Source organism: Heterodontus francisci, chromosome 10, assembly GCF_036365525.1.
Source record: "Heterodontus francisci isolate sHetFra1 chromosome 10, sHetFra1.hap1, whole genome shotgun sequence".
Classification (NCBI taxonomy): domain Eukaryota; kingdom Metazoa; phylum Chordata; class Chondrichthyes; order Heterodontiformes; family Heterodontidae; genus Heterodontus; species Heterodontus francisci.
Window position 1 is genome coordinate 72,563,742 of NC_090380.1, and position 14,643 is coordinate 72,578,384.

The 14,643-nt window shown below is 42.5% G+C and overlaps 1 protein-coding gene across 6 annotated transcripts in view; it reads left to right on the plus strand.

Moving 5' to 3' along the window:
• Positions 1-680: 680 nt before the first annotated feature.
• The window catches only part of ttf2 (transcription termination factor, RNA polymerase II), a 77,152-nt gene continuing 63,189 nt past the window's right edge, over positions 681-14,643 (plus strand). For all 6 annotated transcript variants that reach the window (XR_010975837.1, XM_068040732.1, XM_068040731.1 and 3 more), the window contains exons 1-5: positions 681-811; positions 9,753-9,864; positions 11,134-11,220; positions 11,874-11,940; positions 13,225-14,316. Coding sequence is in view for 5 of the 6 variants with exons in the window: in XM_068040732.1 (XP_067896833.1) it covers positions 784-811; positions 9,753-9,864; positions 11,134-11,220; positions 11,874-11,940; positions 13,225-14,316 (1,386 nt within the window). In the remaining variant the exon portion in view is untranslated. The remainder of the gene's footprint in view (positions 812-9,752; positions 9,865-11,133; positions 11,221-11,873; positions 11,941-13,224; positions 14,317-14,643) is intronic.

Consider the following 14,643-nt stretch of genomic DNA (forward strand, 5'->3'; position numbering starts at 1 on the left):
CTGCAGCCTACCAGACTGAACATTGAGTTCAATAACTTCAAAGCATGACTAGCACCACTTTTTTTAGTTTTAATTTTTATTTCATTTTATTTTGTTTCATCATTCAATTTTTTTTACCACGTGCCTGCCCAATGTTTTTTCATGTTTGTGCTTTTGGCTGGGGCTTTCATTATTCTGTCATTTAACACCCTGTCTTTCACCACACTATGAGCACACCCTTTGCCTTTGCTCCATGACCTTCTGGTCAGTTATTCTCTGTGACCCTCTGGCCGATCAACATCTTGCCCTTTGTTATCTCTTGCCCCATCCCAACTTTATTTGCTTAAAACCTATTACATTTCTAACCTTTGCCAGTTCTGATGAAGGGTCACTGACCTGAAACAACAACTTTGCTTCTCCCCACAGATGCTGCCAGACCCGCTGAGTATTTTCCAGCACTTTTTGTTTTTATTTCAGATTTCCAGCATTTGCAGTATTTTGCTTTTATTTATGTATTTATTTAGCGATCTCGCTCTCACGCACGCGAGAGAATGAAAGGCAGCGGTTTAATTCCCGACCCATTATCTATCTCACATTGTGATTGGTGCTTTACCCTGTCCGTTATCCAATAGGAATTTGAAATTATGGTACCCGGATGAAGCCCACGTCCCTAGATTTTGATTGGTTGAGACAATAGCGCCGTCATCGGTGATGTGCGCGTGGTGTGTCGGGTATCATGTGAGCTGTGTTGGCTTTTTTGGGGGAACTGCCCTACTTTTGTCTGGCCGATAACAAGAGTACAATATGGAGAAGGTGCTGTGTGAGGAACATGGTATGTTTAAATCATCGGAAGATGTTATTGGAAGTGTCTGTAAGCCGAGCGGATCAGAAGTATTAGAATGAATCCAGTCCGAGGTTTGGACTATATTTCCGGACATGACGTATTTTAACTGGCGGTTGGAATGACCAATCCAGAGTATCTCTGAGTTTTGGCCCAATCAGTGCGTTGATAGTTGTGGATTTCTGGTTGCTTGCACGTGGGATGATGACGCTGTGGGCCGCGGTGATTTGGAGTGTTGTTGATAGTATTGATACAGATTCACTGCTGTAAGAAATATTAGTGTTTTCTTGTTCAAACCTAGAAGGGAGGAGTTGCATTTATACAGCCCCTTTTCACCGCTAGAAAATGTGCTAAAGCGCAATGCATTACTTCTGATGTGGAAACACCTTGTACGAAGGTATATGTTGACGAATGTCAGTTCCGAAGAAGGGTCACTGACCCGAAACGTTAACTCTGCTTCTCTTTCCACAGATGCTGCCAGACCTGCTGAGTGAATCCAGCATTTCTTGTTTTTGTTTCAGATTTCCAGCATCCGCAGTATTTTGCTTTTATTTATATGTTGACGAGTTTAGCCAAACCGTTCTCACTATCTATTCCCATGTTTGCACAAAGCCACGGAGTCTTCCCAGAACCACGGTAGAATCATAAAATGATTATAGCACAGAAAGAAGCCATTTGGCCTGACGTATCCGTGCCAGCAGAAAGTGCTGGAAATATTTAAATAAAAGCAAAATACTACAAATGCGGGAAATCTGAAATAAAAACAGAAAGTATTGGAAATACTCAGGTCAGGCAACATCTGGAGAGAGAAGCAGAGTTAACGTTTCATCTGGAAAAGATTCGAAAAGAATTAGCTTTAAGGAAGAGAGTGGGGGTTTGTGGGGAAGAGAATAACAGGGAAGGTGAGTGATCAGGCAGAGGACAGGAGAAATTAAATAACAAAGTTGTCATGGGACAAAGGCAAGGAGTGTGTTAATGCTTGTGGTGAAAGACAAAGCTTTAGTCCAGAGAGTGTTAATGGCAGTGTAATAAGCAACTCTGTCTTCATGAAAGAACAGGCACATGGTTATAAAATAAAATAGTAAAATAATTTTTTTTTAAAAAAAGGCCAGTTATGCTCTGAAATTGTTGCACTCAAGGTTGAGTCTGCGAGGCTGTAGAGTGCCTAATCCTCAAGCCTGCTCTGCCATTCAATAAGATCATGGTTGATCTGTTTGTGTCTCGAATTCCATACTCCCATCTACCACTGAAAACATTTGACTCCCTTGCCTAACAAGAATCAATCTACCTCTGCCTTAAAAATATTCAATGCCCCACCTCTACCACCTTCTGAGGCAGAGTTCCAAAGTCGCACAACCCTCCGAGAGAAAAAATTTCTACTCATCTCTGTCCTAAAAGGGTGAAACCTTATTTTTAAAACTGTGCCCCCCCTTAGTTCTGGACTCACACATAAGAGGAAACATCCTTTCCACATCCACCTTGTCAAGACTGTTCAGGATCTTGTATACTTCAATCAAGTCTCCCCTCACTCGTCTAAACTCCAGTGAAAATAAGCCCAGGCTGTCCAACCTTTCCTCATAAGCCAACCCACTCATTCCAGGTATCAATCTAGTAAACCTCCTCTGAACAGCCTCCAACGCATTTACATCCTTCCTTAAATAAGGAGACCAAACTGCACACAGCATTTGAGATGTGGTCTCACCAATGCCCTGTATAACTGAAGCATAACATCCTTAGTTTTATTTTCAATTCCTCTCATAAGAAAGGATAGCATTCCATTAGCCTTCTTTATGATTTGCTGTACCTGCATACTAACGTTTTGTGACTTGTGGCAGAACACCTAGATCCCTCTGCACCTCAGAATTCTGCAGTTGTTTTCCATTTAAGTAATACTCTGCTTTTTTATTCTTCCTGCCAAAGTAAACAATTTCACATTTTTCCACATTATACTCCATCTGCCAGATTTTTGCCCATTCACTCAACCTATTTATAGTGGTCTGTAACCTTCTTATGTCCTCTTCACAACATAAACTGCTCCTCGAGCTTGCGTTGATGTTCAAGAGTGGGGGTGGGGGGGGGGGATGTTGAAGTGGCAAGCAACTGGAAGTTCAGGGTCATGCTTTCACACTGAGTGGAGGTGTTCCGCAAAGCGGTCACCCAATCTGCATTTGGTCTCCCCCAATATAGAGGTGACCGCATTGTGAGCAGTGAATGTGGCATACTAAATTGAAGGAGGTACTTCTCGGTCTCCATTTCTGGGAATAGGCTGTCTACTGATATTCATTATAAGCCCAAGGCTACCTTGACGACACCTCACACCCTGTTTCCTGTAAGGACTCCATCCCATTCTCCCAGTTTCTCCATCTCCGACGCATCTGTTCTGATGATGCAACCCTCCACACAGTGCTTCTGACAAATTTTCCTTTTTCCTCAACCGAGGATTCCCTCCCACTAGTTTACAGGGCCCTCAACCATGTTCAACCTATTTACTGCACTTCTGTCTTCACCCCGTCCCCTCCCTCCCAGAACCACAACGGGGTTCCCTTTGTCCTCACTTTCCACCCCACGTGCTTCCACATCCAAAGGATCATCCTCTGCCATTTCTGCCACCTCCAGCATGTGCCACCACCAAACACATCTTCCCTTCCACTCCCCTTTCAGCATTCCGAAGCAATCATTCCCTCCGCGACATCCTGGCCACTCCTCCATCACTCTCGTCCCCTTCCTATGGCATCTTCCCATTCAATTGCAGGAGGTGTGACATCTGCCCTTTTACCTCCTCTCTCCTCACTATCCAAGGCCTCAAACACTCCTTCCAGGTGAAGCAACGATTTACTTGTAATTTCAATTTGTTGTACTGTATTCGCTGCTCACAGCGTGGTTGCCTCCACATTGGGGAGATCAAACTCAGATTGGGTGACCACTTTGCGGAAATCCTCCTCTCAGTCCGAAAGCATAACTCCGAGCTTCAAGTTGCTTGCCATTTTAATTCACCACCCTGCTCTCAGGCCCATATTTCTGTCCTCTGCTTGCTGCAGTGTTCCAGTGAAGCTCAGCGCAAGCTTCGGGAGCAGCACCTCATCTTCCGATTAGGAACTCTACAGCCTGCTGGACTCAATATTAATTATTTATTCTATTTTTGTATTTTATTTTTTAACCATGTGCCAATCTTAAACTTGTTTTTTTACGTTTTTTGCTTTTGGACAGAGCTGTTCATTATTCTGCCATTAGCACTCTCTCTGAACAAATTCTTTGTCTTTTGCGACAACTATTTAGCACTCCATTTGTCTTTTGTTCCATGACATCTCTGTCATTTAATCTCTCCTGCACGCCTTCCTATCACAGACCTTCCCTTTTGTTCTTCTTCCCACCCCACCCATCCTTCCTTTCACTTGCTCAAAGACTGTTACATTTCTAACCTTTGTTAGTTCTGATGAAAGATCACAGACCTGAAACGTTGGGCTGAATTTAAGCAGCTCTCCGATGGGGTGGTGGGCTGGAAAATTCTTCCGAGAGAGGCCCACCATGACCCCTGACTCCGAGAAGGCCCCACCGCATTGTAACGACGGCAGCAAAGCCCTGGTGCAGCGTGCTGCTTGGCGGTGTGGCCATCATTTTAATAAAATTAATGACAACACATGCAAATAAACTTACCTTGTCCTGACGGCTGTCCCATGCCGATATTGTGGCCGGAGGTCCCGTACCTTCGGATCTCCATTTGGAGATCCGAGGTGAGACACGTCGGAGAGGGGAGGAGTAAAATTTTCAGGGCGGTGGGGGTGGGAACAGGGAAAAATCCTTCTTTTGGCTGAGGGGATGGTGGGAAGGGGTTGAAGGCCAAAGTTACAAAGTGCGGGGCAAAGTTGGTGATTAGGTTTTCCAGTGTGTGAATAACATTAAATGGCCATTGTGGGGGGTTGGTGGGAGAGGGGCCTAGATCTGTTAATAAAGTTTTAAATTTTAGTTTGCCCACAATGCGATTTTTAAAAAATTAAACTACTGGTAAGGGCTTGAAGCGCTTAAAATGGTGCCTGCGCAGTGGTGCCGGATGCCATTGCCGGGGATGGAGTCGCCGTCCCTCTATGTCATCGGGGGCAGCCTTTCTGCCCCCTCCATTTTAAATGAGCTGCCATTTTAAATATAGTGAGGGCTCAGCGACTGGCGATGCGTGCGGGCGGACCGCCATCTTCAACAGCACGCTCGTAAAATTCAGGCTGTTCACTCTGTTTCTCTCTCCACAGGTTCTGTCACAGCTGCTGAGTATTTCTGGAACTTTCTGTTCTCATTTCAGAATTCCAGCATCCACAGTATTTTGCTCTTATTTTAATGTTCATGCCAGCGCTCTGCAAGAGCATCTCAGCTAATCCCACCCTTTCCCTGTAGTCCTGCAAGTTTTTACTCTTCAGGTGCTTATCTCGTTCCCTTTGAAAGCATTTATTGACTCTGCCTCCACCGCACTCTCAGGCAATGTATTCCAGATCCCAATCAGTTGCTGCATAAAAAAAAAAAAATTCCTCATGTCACCGTTGCTTCTTTTGCATTTCACTTTAAGTCGGTGTCCTCTGATTGTCGACCTTTCTGCCAAGGGCTCCCCTTGTCCTCACTTCCAGCCTGCAAGCCTCCCTATTCAATGGATCATCCTCCGCCACCTCCATTTGCTGCCTTAATTGCTTGCTGCACCAAACATAGATTAGTTGACCGCTTTGTGGAATGCCTCCATTCGGTCCGCAAGCGTGACGCTGAGCTTCCAGTCGTGCCTCATTTTAATTCTCAGCCTTGCTGCAATTCTGACCTTTCTGTCCTTGGCCTCCTCTGGTGTTCCAGTAAAGCTCAATGTAAGCACTTTATCTTCTGACTAGAGATTTCATTACAGCTATACAAAGCCCTGGTTAGACCACATCTGGAGCACTGTGTATAGTTCGCTCCCAATTCTTGTTTCACAATTCTTGTGCTCTGCCCTTAGAACGATATATATTGGCCTAGGTAGGAGCGCAATGCAAATTCACCAAAATGTTACCAGGAGTCTAAGGATTATGAGAGAGATTACACAAACTAGGCTTGTATTCTCTGTAATATAGAAAGTTAAGGGGTTATTTCATTGAGGTTTTTAATTTTGAAAGGAATTGATAAGGTAGACAGAAGTCTTTTCCACTGCAGGAGATTCTAGGACAAGGAGACATAAAATCAGAACCAGACCATTCAGGGGAGAAGTTAGGAAACACTTCTTCACAGGGGAGGGGGGGGGGGGGGGTGGTGGTAGAAGTGTGGAGTACTGTCCCACAAATAGCAGTAAATGCCAGGTAATTAATCATTTTAATTTGAGATTGATAGATTTTTACTAACCAAGCATATTAAAGGATATCGAACCAAAATGGTTCGGTGGAGTTGGAATATAGAACAGCCATGATCTGTGAATGATGGAACAGGCTCAAGGGGCTAAATGGCCTACTCCTGTTCCTGTGTTCCTAACAAAGGCTGGAACTAATGTCTAGTTAATATATGGAGTAGCAACCACGACCAATGTACCCATTAAGCTGCATGAGCACACAGTCATGCAGCAGCCTGGAAGGTACCATACAGGCCTTCCTCTGTTAGCACAGCACATGCATGGCCATGCAGAAAATTTGAAGTGCTGCATATTAGAAAAAAACTGGCTGTGCAGTTTCAAAAGGAGCATTAACCAGGAGTTCGGAGTAAAGAAATTACATGTTTTCATTTAAGCAGGAGTAGATTTTAGAATTGCAGAGGATCTTGCTGTGTGGTTCGAACTAATATTTTAACTAGGTGCAGTGAGTCCAAAAGTTATGCATAGTGTATTTTATGTTTCAGTGCTTACTTGGTTTCAAACTTGTCAGTGCTGTTTTGGTTTGATTTTAAAATACTTCAGTGGTGCAACTGAATGAAGTGTGCCTTCAAAGCAATACAGTCTATTGAAACGATTGAACTCTCACTTAAATTTCTTTAAGAAGGATATGTTGCACTCTGTAGTTGTCAGTCATAAAATAGTGTCAGCAGTCTCGCCTCCCGAGTCAGAAAACTATGGGTTCAAGTCCCACTTTAGAGACTTGAGCGCAGAATCTAGGGTGATACTCCAGTGCCACACTGAGAGTGTGCTGCACTGCTGTAGGTGCCATCTTTTAGATGAGAAGTTAAACCAAATCTGCCCTCTCAGAAGAGCAGGGGAGTTCTTCTGGTGCCCTGGCCAGCATTTATCCCTGAAAAGATGTAGGAGCAACAGGGTGGTGGTAATAGGAGATTTTAATTTTCCCAACATTGACTGGGATTCACTTAGTGTTAGAGGTCTAGATGGAGCAGAATTTGTAAGGAGCATCCAGGAGGGTTTTCTCGAGCAGTATGTAAATAGTCCAACTCGGGAAGGGGCCATACGGGACCTGGCATTGGGGAATGAGCCCAGCCAGGTGGTTGAAGTTTCAGTAGGGGACTACTTTGGGAATAGTGATCACAATTCCGTAAGTTTTAGAGTACTCATGGACAAAGACGAGAGTGGTCCTAAAGGAAGAGTGCTAAATTGGGGGAAGGCCAACCATCCCAAAATTCGGCAGGAGCTGGGGAATGTAGATTGGGAGCAGCTGTTTGAAGATAAATCCACATTTGATATGTGGGAGGCTTTTAAAGAGAGGTTGATTAGCGTGCAGGAGAGACATGTTCCTGTGAAAATGAGGGATAGAAATGGCAAGATTAGGGAACCATGGATGACAGGTGAAATTGTGAAACTAGCTAAGAGGAAAAAGGAAGCATACATAAGGTCTAGGCGGCTGAAGAAAGACGAAGCTTTGGAAGAATATCGGGAATGTAGGACCAATCTGAAACAAGGAATTAAGAGGGCTAAAAGGGGTCATGAAATATCTTTAGCAAACAGGGTTAAGGAAAATCCAAAAGCCTTTTATTCATATATAAGGAGCAAGAGGGTAACTAGAGAAAGGATTGGCCCACTCAAGGACAAAGGAGGAAAATTATGCGTGGAGTCAGAGAAAATGGGTGAGATTCTAAACGAGTACTTTGCATCGGTATTCACCAAGGAGAGGGACATGAAGGATGTTGAGGTTAGGGATAGATGTTTGATTACTCTAGGTCAAGTCGGCATAAGGAGGGAGGAAGTGTTGGGTATTCTAAAAGGCATTAAGGTGGACAAGTCACCAGGTCCGAATGGGATCTATCCCAGGTTACTGAGGGAAGCGAGAGAGGAAATAGCTGGGGCCTTAACAGATATCTTTGCAGCATCCTTAACCACGGGTGAGGTCCCGGAGGACTGGAGAATTGCTAATGTTGTCCCCTTGTTTAAGAAGGGTAGCAGGGATAATCCAGGTAATTATAGACCGGTGAGCCTGACGTCAGTGGTAGGGAAGCTGCTGGAGAAGATACTGAGGGATAGGATCTATTCCCATTTGGAAGAAAATGGGCTTATCAGTGATAGGCAACATGGTTTTGTGTAGGGAAGGTCATGTCTTACCAACTTAATAGAATTCTTTGAGGAAGTGACAAAGTTGATTGATGAGGGAAGGGCTGTAGATATCATATACATGGACTTCAGTAAGGCGTTTGATAAGGTTCCCCATGGTAGGTTGATGGAGAAAGTGAAGTCGCATGGGGTCCAGGGTGTACTAGCTAGATGGATAAAGAACTGGCTGGGCAACAGGAGACAGAGAGTAGCAGTGGAAGGGAGTTTCTCAAAATGGAGAAGTGTGACCAGTGGTGTTCCACAGGGATCCGTGCTGGGACCACTGTTTGTGATATACATAAATGATTTGGAGGAAAGTATAGGTGGTCTGATTAGCAAGTTTGCAGATGACACTAAGATTGGTGGATTAGCAGATAGTGAAGGGGACTGTCAGAGAATACAGCAGAATATAGATAGATTGGAGAGTTGGGCAGAGAAATGGCAGATGGAGTTCAATACGGGCAAATGCGAGGTGATGCATTTTGGAAGATCCAATTCAAGAGTGAATTATACAGTAAATGGAAAAGTCCTGGGGAAAATTGATGTACAGAGAGATTTGGGTGTTCAGGTCCATTGTTCCCTGAAGGTGGCAACGCAGGTCAATAGAGTGGTCAAGAAGGCATACGGCATGCTTTCCTTTATCGGACGGGGTATTGAGTACAAGAGTTGGCAGGTCATGTTACAGTTGTATAAGACTTTGGTTCGGCCACATTTGGAATACTGCATGCAGTTCTGGTCGCCACATTACCAAAAGGATGTGGATGCTTTGGAGAGGATGCAGAGGAGGTTCACCAGGATGTTGCCTGGTATGGAGGGTGCTAGCTATGAAGAGAGGTTGAATAGATTAGGATTATTTTCATTAGAAAGACGGAGGTTGAGGGGGGACCTGATTGAGGTGTACAAAATCATGAGAGGTATAGACAGGGTGGATAGCAAGAAGCTTTATCCCAGAGTGGGGGATTCAATTACTAGGGGTCATGATTTCAAAGTGAGAGGGGAAAAGTTTAGGGGGGATATGCGTGGAAAGTTCTTTACGCAGAGGGTGGTGAGTGCCTGGAACGCGTTGCCAGCGGAGGTGGTAGACGCGGGCACGATAGCGTCTTTTAAGACATATCTAGACAGATACATGAATGGGCAGGAAGCAAAGAGATACAGACCCTTAGAAAATAGGCGACAGGTTTAGATAGAGGATCTGGATCGGCGCAGGCTTGGAGGGCCGAAGGGCCTGTTCCTGTGCTGTAATTTTCTTTGTTCTAAAAGAGGTGGTCTGGCCATTTATTTCTTCGTTGTTTGTGGGGGCTTGCTGTGTATAAATTGGCTGCCATGCTTCCTACATTACACCAGTGATGACACTTCAAACGTACTTCATTAGCTGACATTGGACATCCCGAGCTTATGATAGGTGCTATATGAATGCAAGTCTTCCTTTATTTCTTCATCCTAACTCTTAATTGTGTGTGCTGTGTCCTGCAGGAACGCCCTGTTTTCTGAAGACAGGAGTGAGAGATGGAGCAACAAAAGGAAAAAGTTTCTACATCTGCGGAAACCATGGTAGCTCACCCTGCGCATTCACACAGTTTGCTGAGTATGTATTGTTTGTTCTGGACACGGTATAGAGGAGGAAGTAAGAGTCATGTTTTGTTGAGAAATTTTAGTGTTGAAACATTTTGGTCTAAGATGCAATCTTTAAAATCCATTTAGAAATTTGGAACCAACCCAATGTAGAGTTCCACAGGTTTCTGGAAATTTACGAGCAGATGGTGGCAGTATTGTAACTGGGAATTTTGGGACCTTAAGCACCATACAGACTTTTATTGTTGGTGAAAACATTTGTGCCAGCGAGGGAGGTCTGGCAATCATTTCAAGGCCTGGTACTGTTTAGAATATCGGACAAAAATTACTTTCCTTGGTCATTCTTTTTTCTCTGGGACCTGGCCAGCTATCTAAGCCAAGGTTGACTTTCTTCACAAAGGGGACCTACTTAGAACTTACTGGCTTCCCCCTCAGTAGATCTCAGCAACTGACTGAGCAACACGAGAGTCTTTATTCACTTGTTTCCTATCCCACAGGAATTTGGCTTGATTCCTGATTCCTCCCCACGTCTCAGGTTAGCTTGATCAAGTATACTGCTGTGCCCTCAACACCCCCAAGTGTGCGTCCCTCGAAGATATCTCCTGTTATACACAATGAATGGGGCTATCTTGACATAATGAGTCTTGGAGGACTTTATGGACTTGTATTATCTCCACTCAAAGAGGTATACAAATAACAATATTCCACAAATTTGTTTGCATAGCTTTAACATACACCACACCCCGTCCCTTATTCGTTGTAGTTAACTAAATTGTATCCTTTTTGACAATCTACACTACGATACTCTCATGGAGATCTAGTAGAAATCCTCAAAAAGTGCCACACTTATATAAATACAAGTTCTTTCAATTGTAGAATCAAAATTCAACTTTATTTAAAAATAGTGAAGGTTACATTATGAATGTTGAACATATACAAATGTAGTTAAAATTCTGTCTTTATACTGAATATATGTCAGAAATTGATAAACTTGATTTTAATACTGAAGTCAGTGACTAATGGCCGCAGACCTCCTCTTTTCCACCATTGCAGGATAGCAATCAACAGTGAGAACCTTAACTGATTTCCTTTCCACCCCACCCCCACCCTGGACATCTGCAGTTCAGGAACACTAAGGCCAATTGCAATGACCCAACTAGTAAATTTTTGTTGAGGTTTATATAGGACTTTTTTTTTTAGTTGCCTCCTGATTTCTCTGATACTGAGGCTCTCAGTAACAGCTATGTTTTCTGCATTAAGTGGTGTTGTCTTTCTTTCCCAGTATTCCTGTGTCTCACTGTCTGGTACATGAAGATTCAATTGTCGAACTTCAGGCCATTTCTAGAAAATCGGGCACCCAATCTTATCGGTAAGATTTACTATTGCTATTATGTAAACAACTCCAATTGAAATCATTGTGGTACTAAATCCTTTTGTGTTTCTTATTCTGAGGGGCAGGAGAAAGGGCGAACTATATCATTTTGTATATTGGGATTGTGGTATCTGTACAATTTTTTTTGTAGTTTTACGTCTTGATCTTATCACTGGGATGCATTTACCTAGTAGACCAGCAGAGGAGCTGCTGTTTCTTATTTATACTAGGATTTGAATCTTTCATTCCTTTGGATGTGATCTCTTTTCCCAGTGGAGTGAGCTGAATGTGTTGCCTTTTTTCATTGCAAAGTTTGACCATTCAGCCTATGGATGTAGTTTAAAGAAACACTGTCAAGACATTCTTGTCATTGCAAATCACTCCCACAAAGTACCATTAAAAATTGTTTTCTCTCTGGTTGGCTGTAGAGCACAGTAGGTAGCTCCATTACTGGAACTGGTTCTGTCTTCCGTACATAATCCCTATGATATGAAAAGATGTTGGTCCAGTACATGTTCATTAATGTGAAGTAAATTGAATATTATCTCTTTTCCCCCCGCCCCAAAACCAGAAATATTGGAAGTGTAATTGGGGCACAGCATTAGCAATTGATTTTGATTTTCAGTGTTTGACTTGTGCTTTTCCTGTAGGTTATACTATCGTTGTGTGAAAGGGAGGGCAGATAAACTGAAATGGTGTGGAAATGTGCCCTGGCAGGTATGGACGTTCAATAGGAGTTTATATTTGGCATTTGTCAATAGTTGAAATGTTGTAATATTGACAACTCATATATTAGTACCAGAAGCCAAAGGCATGGATCATTGTTATTTTAAGGAATTGAAATATTCCTGCTGTGGTTCTTGAAAGTCTTGCATCTGTAAAGCACTTTTCATGACCTCAGCATGTCCTAAAGCGCTTTACAGCCAATCAAGTACTTTTGAAGAGTTGACACCGTTGTACTGTAGAAAATGAGATTTACTGTATACGCACAACTCCAAAAATGATTTGTGATATACTCATTTTAGAATGAAGTCTGCGGATTGGAGTTACTCCTTGGGTGCTCTTCAGTCTCCAATTTTCTTCTCCTCCATTCAAATCAATAGGGCAAATAAGTGTCAAAATCCCCAACAGGTTTGTTGTACAAGACGCTAGGAAATACACACAATTATAGAGAGCTTCTGAAATCCACTAGACTACTTTAGCTTAGATATTTCTCAATCTTCCAAGATATTTCTCAATCTTCCATGATTCAAAACTTTGCCCAGAAAAAAATGTATTTTGTATATGGTAAAGCTTTTCTTTTTAAAAAAAAAAAATCTGATTTGAGCACAAATTTATCTTTTGTTGAGAGGCAAGGTGACAGTAACAAGAAAGACCCCAACAGTGTTAAGAGTAAATTTTTTGGCTTTGTCTAAACCATTGTAGAATTTGATCCAGTGGTGTGAATTGGAAAGGTGGTTAATGTTTCTTTCCTTAACTTCTGCTATTGATGCCAACCAACTGGTTTTCCTTTTCACCATTAGAACATGAGAATCCAGATTAAATTGTTGGTATGAAGAATCTGTGTCCCAATAACTAAATGAGTGCACACTGTCATTAGTGGGTTTTACTCACATACTAATATTGGCATTTAGTCATTAATCTCATTCAAAAAGGCAAAGAATAGTTACTGTTTGTAAAGTGAAACACTTGTGTAAAGGAATGTTGTGTTGAGGTGTAGTGTGTGTTGTGCAGACAATGCTTTGTCCTGCATCTGATCTCTGCTGTCTCTGACCTGATAGCATTTGGTGCTTACACGAGATGTAGGTATGGACAAATACCTCCCCAGCACCCTCACTTTAACTAGGAAAATGTACAGATATTATATTCCACATGGATTTATTTAGCTGAGTTTCATGTAAAGTGCAACTTGTCATCGAATAAATACCAGATACATTGTGGACTATGTTCTTTTTTGGACATGCACAAGAAATATTTAATATTAATCTTTGGGTTTTTCAGGAGCCAAGTTCAAAGCTGTCATCAACCGAGAGAGGTGCCTGTTTTGTTGGAGGGCAGCCCCACCATTCTACGAAGCAAGAACAAAATCCTTTCAAAGTTCTGAATGAAAATCAGAAGCCATTCACCTGGAAAGCTGCCACTGATAACCATAGTAGTGAAGAGACTGAGTCTGAAAGAAACAAGAAGCCTAATGAGGATGTAGATGAAAGGTTGCAGTTGAAAGGTTTACCAATGAGTGATAAGGAGGTATCAAAGAAGTCTCGTGATGGGTTCAAAATCAAGGAAAAGACATCTAGTGAGGCTGAAAAGCTTGTTCTTAAGGACTCTGAAGAGATTCAAAAAGAAGTAATTCGTCACCTTAAGTGTGATGCTAGAACAGGCAAAAATGAATCTAGCAAAAAGGAGAAGGGTCACAACTTACCACATTTAAAACAATCTGGCCTCTTCGCAACTGACCAAAGAACATTGTCAAAGCCATGCCAGACTATGGAGAAGGATAAAGTGCAGTTAGGATCTGAGAAAGAACATGCCCATAAAGATTTATCTAAGTACTCATCATACACTGCAACCACCAGCAGTACACACTTGAAAGCTGAACAGTTAAGGGACAGACAAGCATCAAGCAATAAAAGTGAATGTAGTTGTGAAAATGAAAAGTCAAGTAGCACTCAGCAGTGCTGTGTGACCAGGATACCCCAACAGACTGAACCAAAAGATACTCAGGAAAACTGCTCAGAACAGACACAAGGAACCAAAGTTGAACACACTGCTACTGTACGCTGTTCAGTTCTTTCTACACACAGCTCTGAATCAGTTAGAGAAACAAATGAGATTAAGTCATATGGACAAATTTGTGCTGAGGAACCTGTTCGTATTGGAGCAGAAAATAGCCATACCAGATTAGAGCAAAGTACACTCAACAACCAGTCAGTGGATGCCAAACAGACAGTAGCTACAAAGAAAACAAATATAAGTAATGGACAGAGAACAATCACAACCTTTCCTGGATTCGAATATACATCAGTACCCATGGAAACAAAGACAACTGTGGCACTGCACAACCAGCTGACTGCTCAACTTAAACAGAAAAAGGTAATCGGTGTGAGAAGAGATAACGTAAAGGAACAGTGATATCTGATTTTTATCATTCTTTGGGATGTGGGTGTTGCTGGTAAAGCTGACATTTATTGCCATTCCTCATTGCCCTTGAGGAGGCAATGGTGGGCCTTTTGGAACCAGAAATAGTTAACTGAATTCTTTAAATTGGTACAATAGGTGAATGTTGGAAAAATGCACATTTTTGTAAATCCCATTTCCCATCTTTCTCTGTTATCGTATCATTGATCTGACAGCCATCAGACATGCTCCCCCTGCAATCAGGAGGGTGAGGTAACTTGGGTATGAATGTACCTCTAGCTG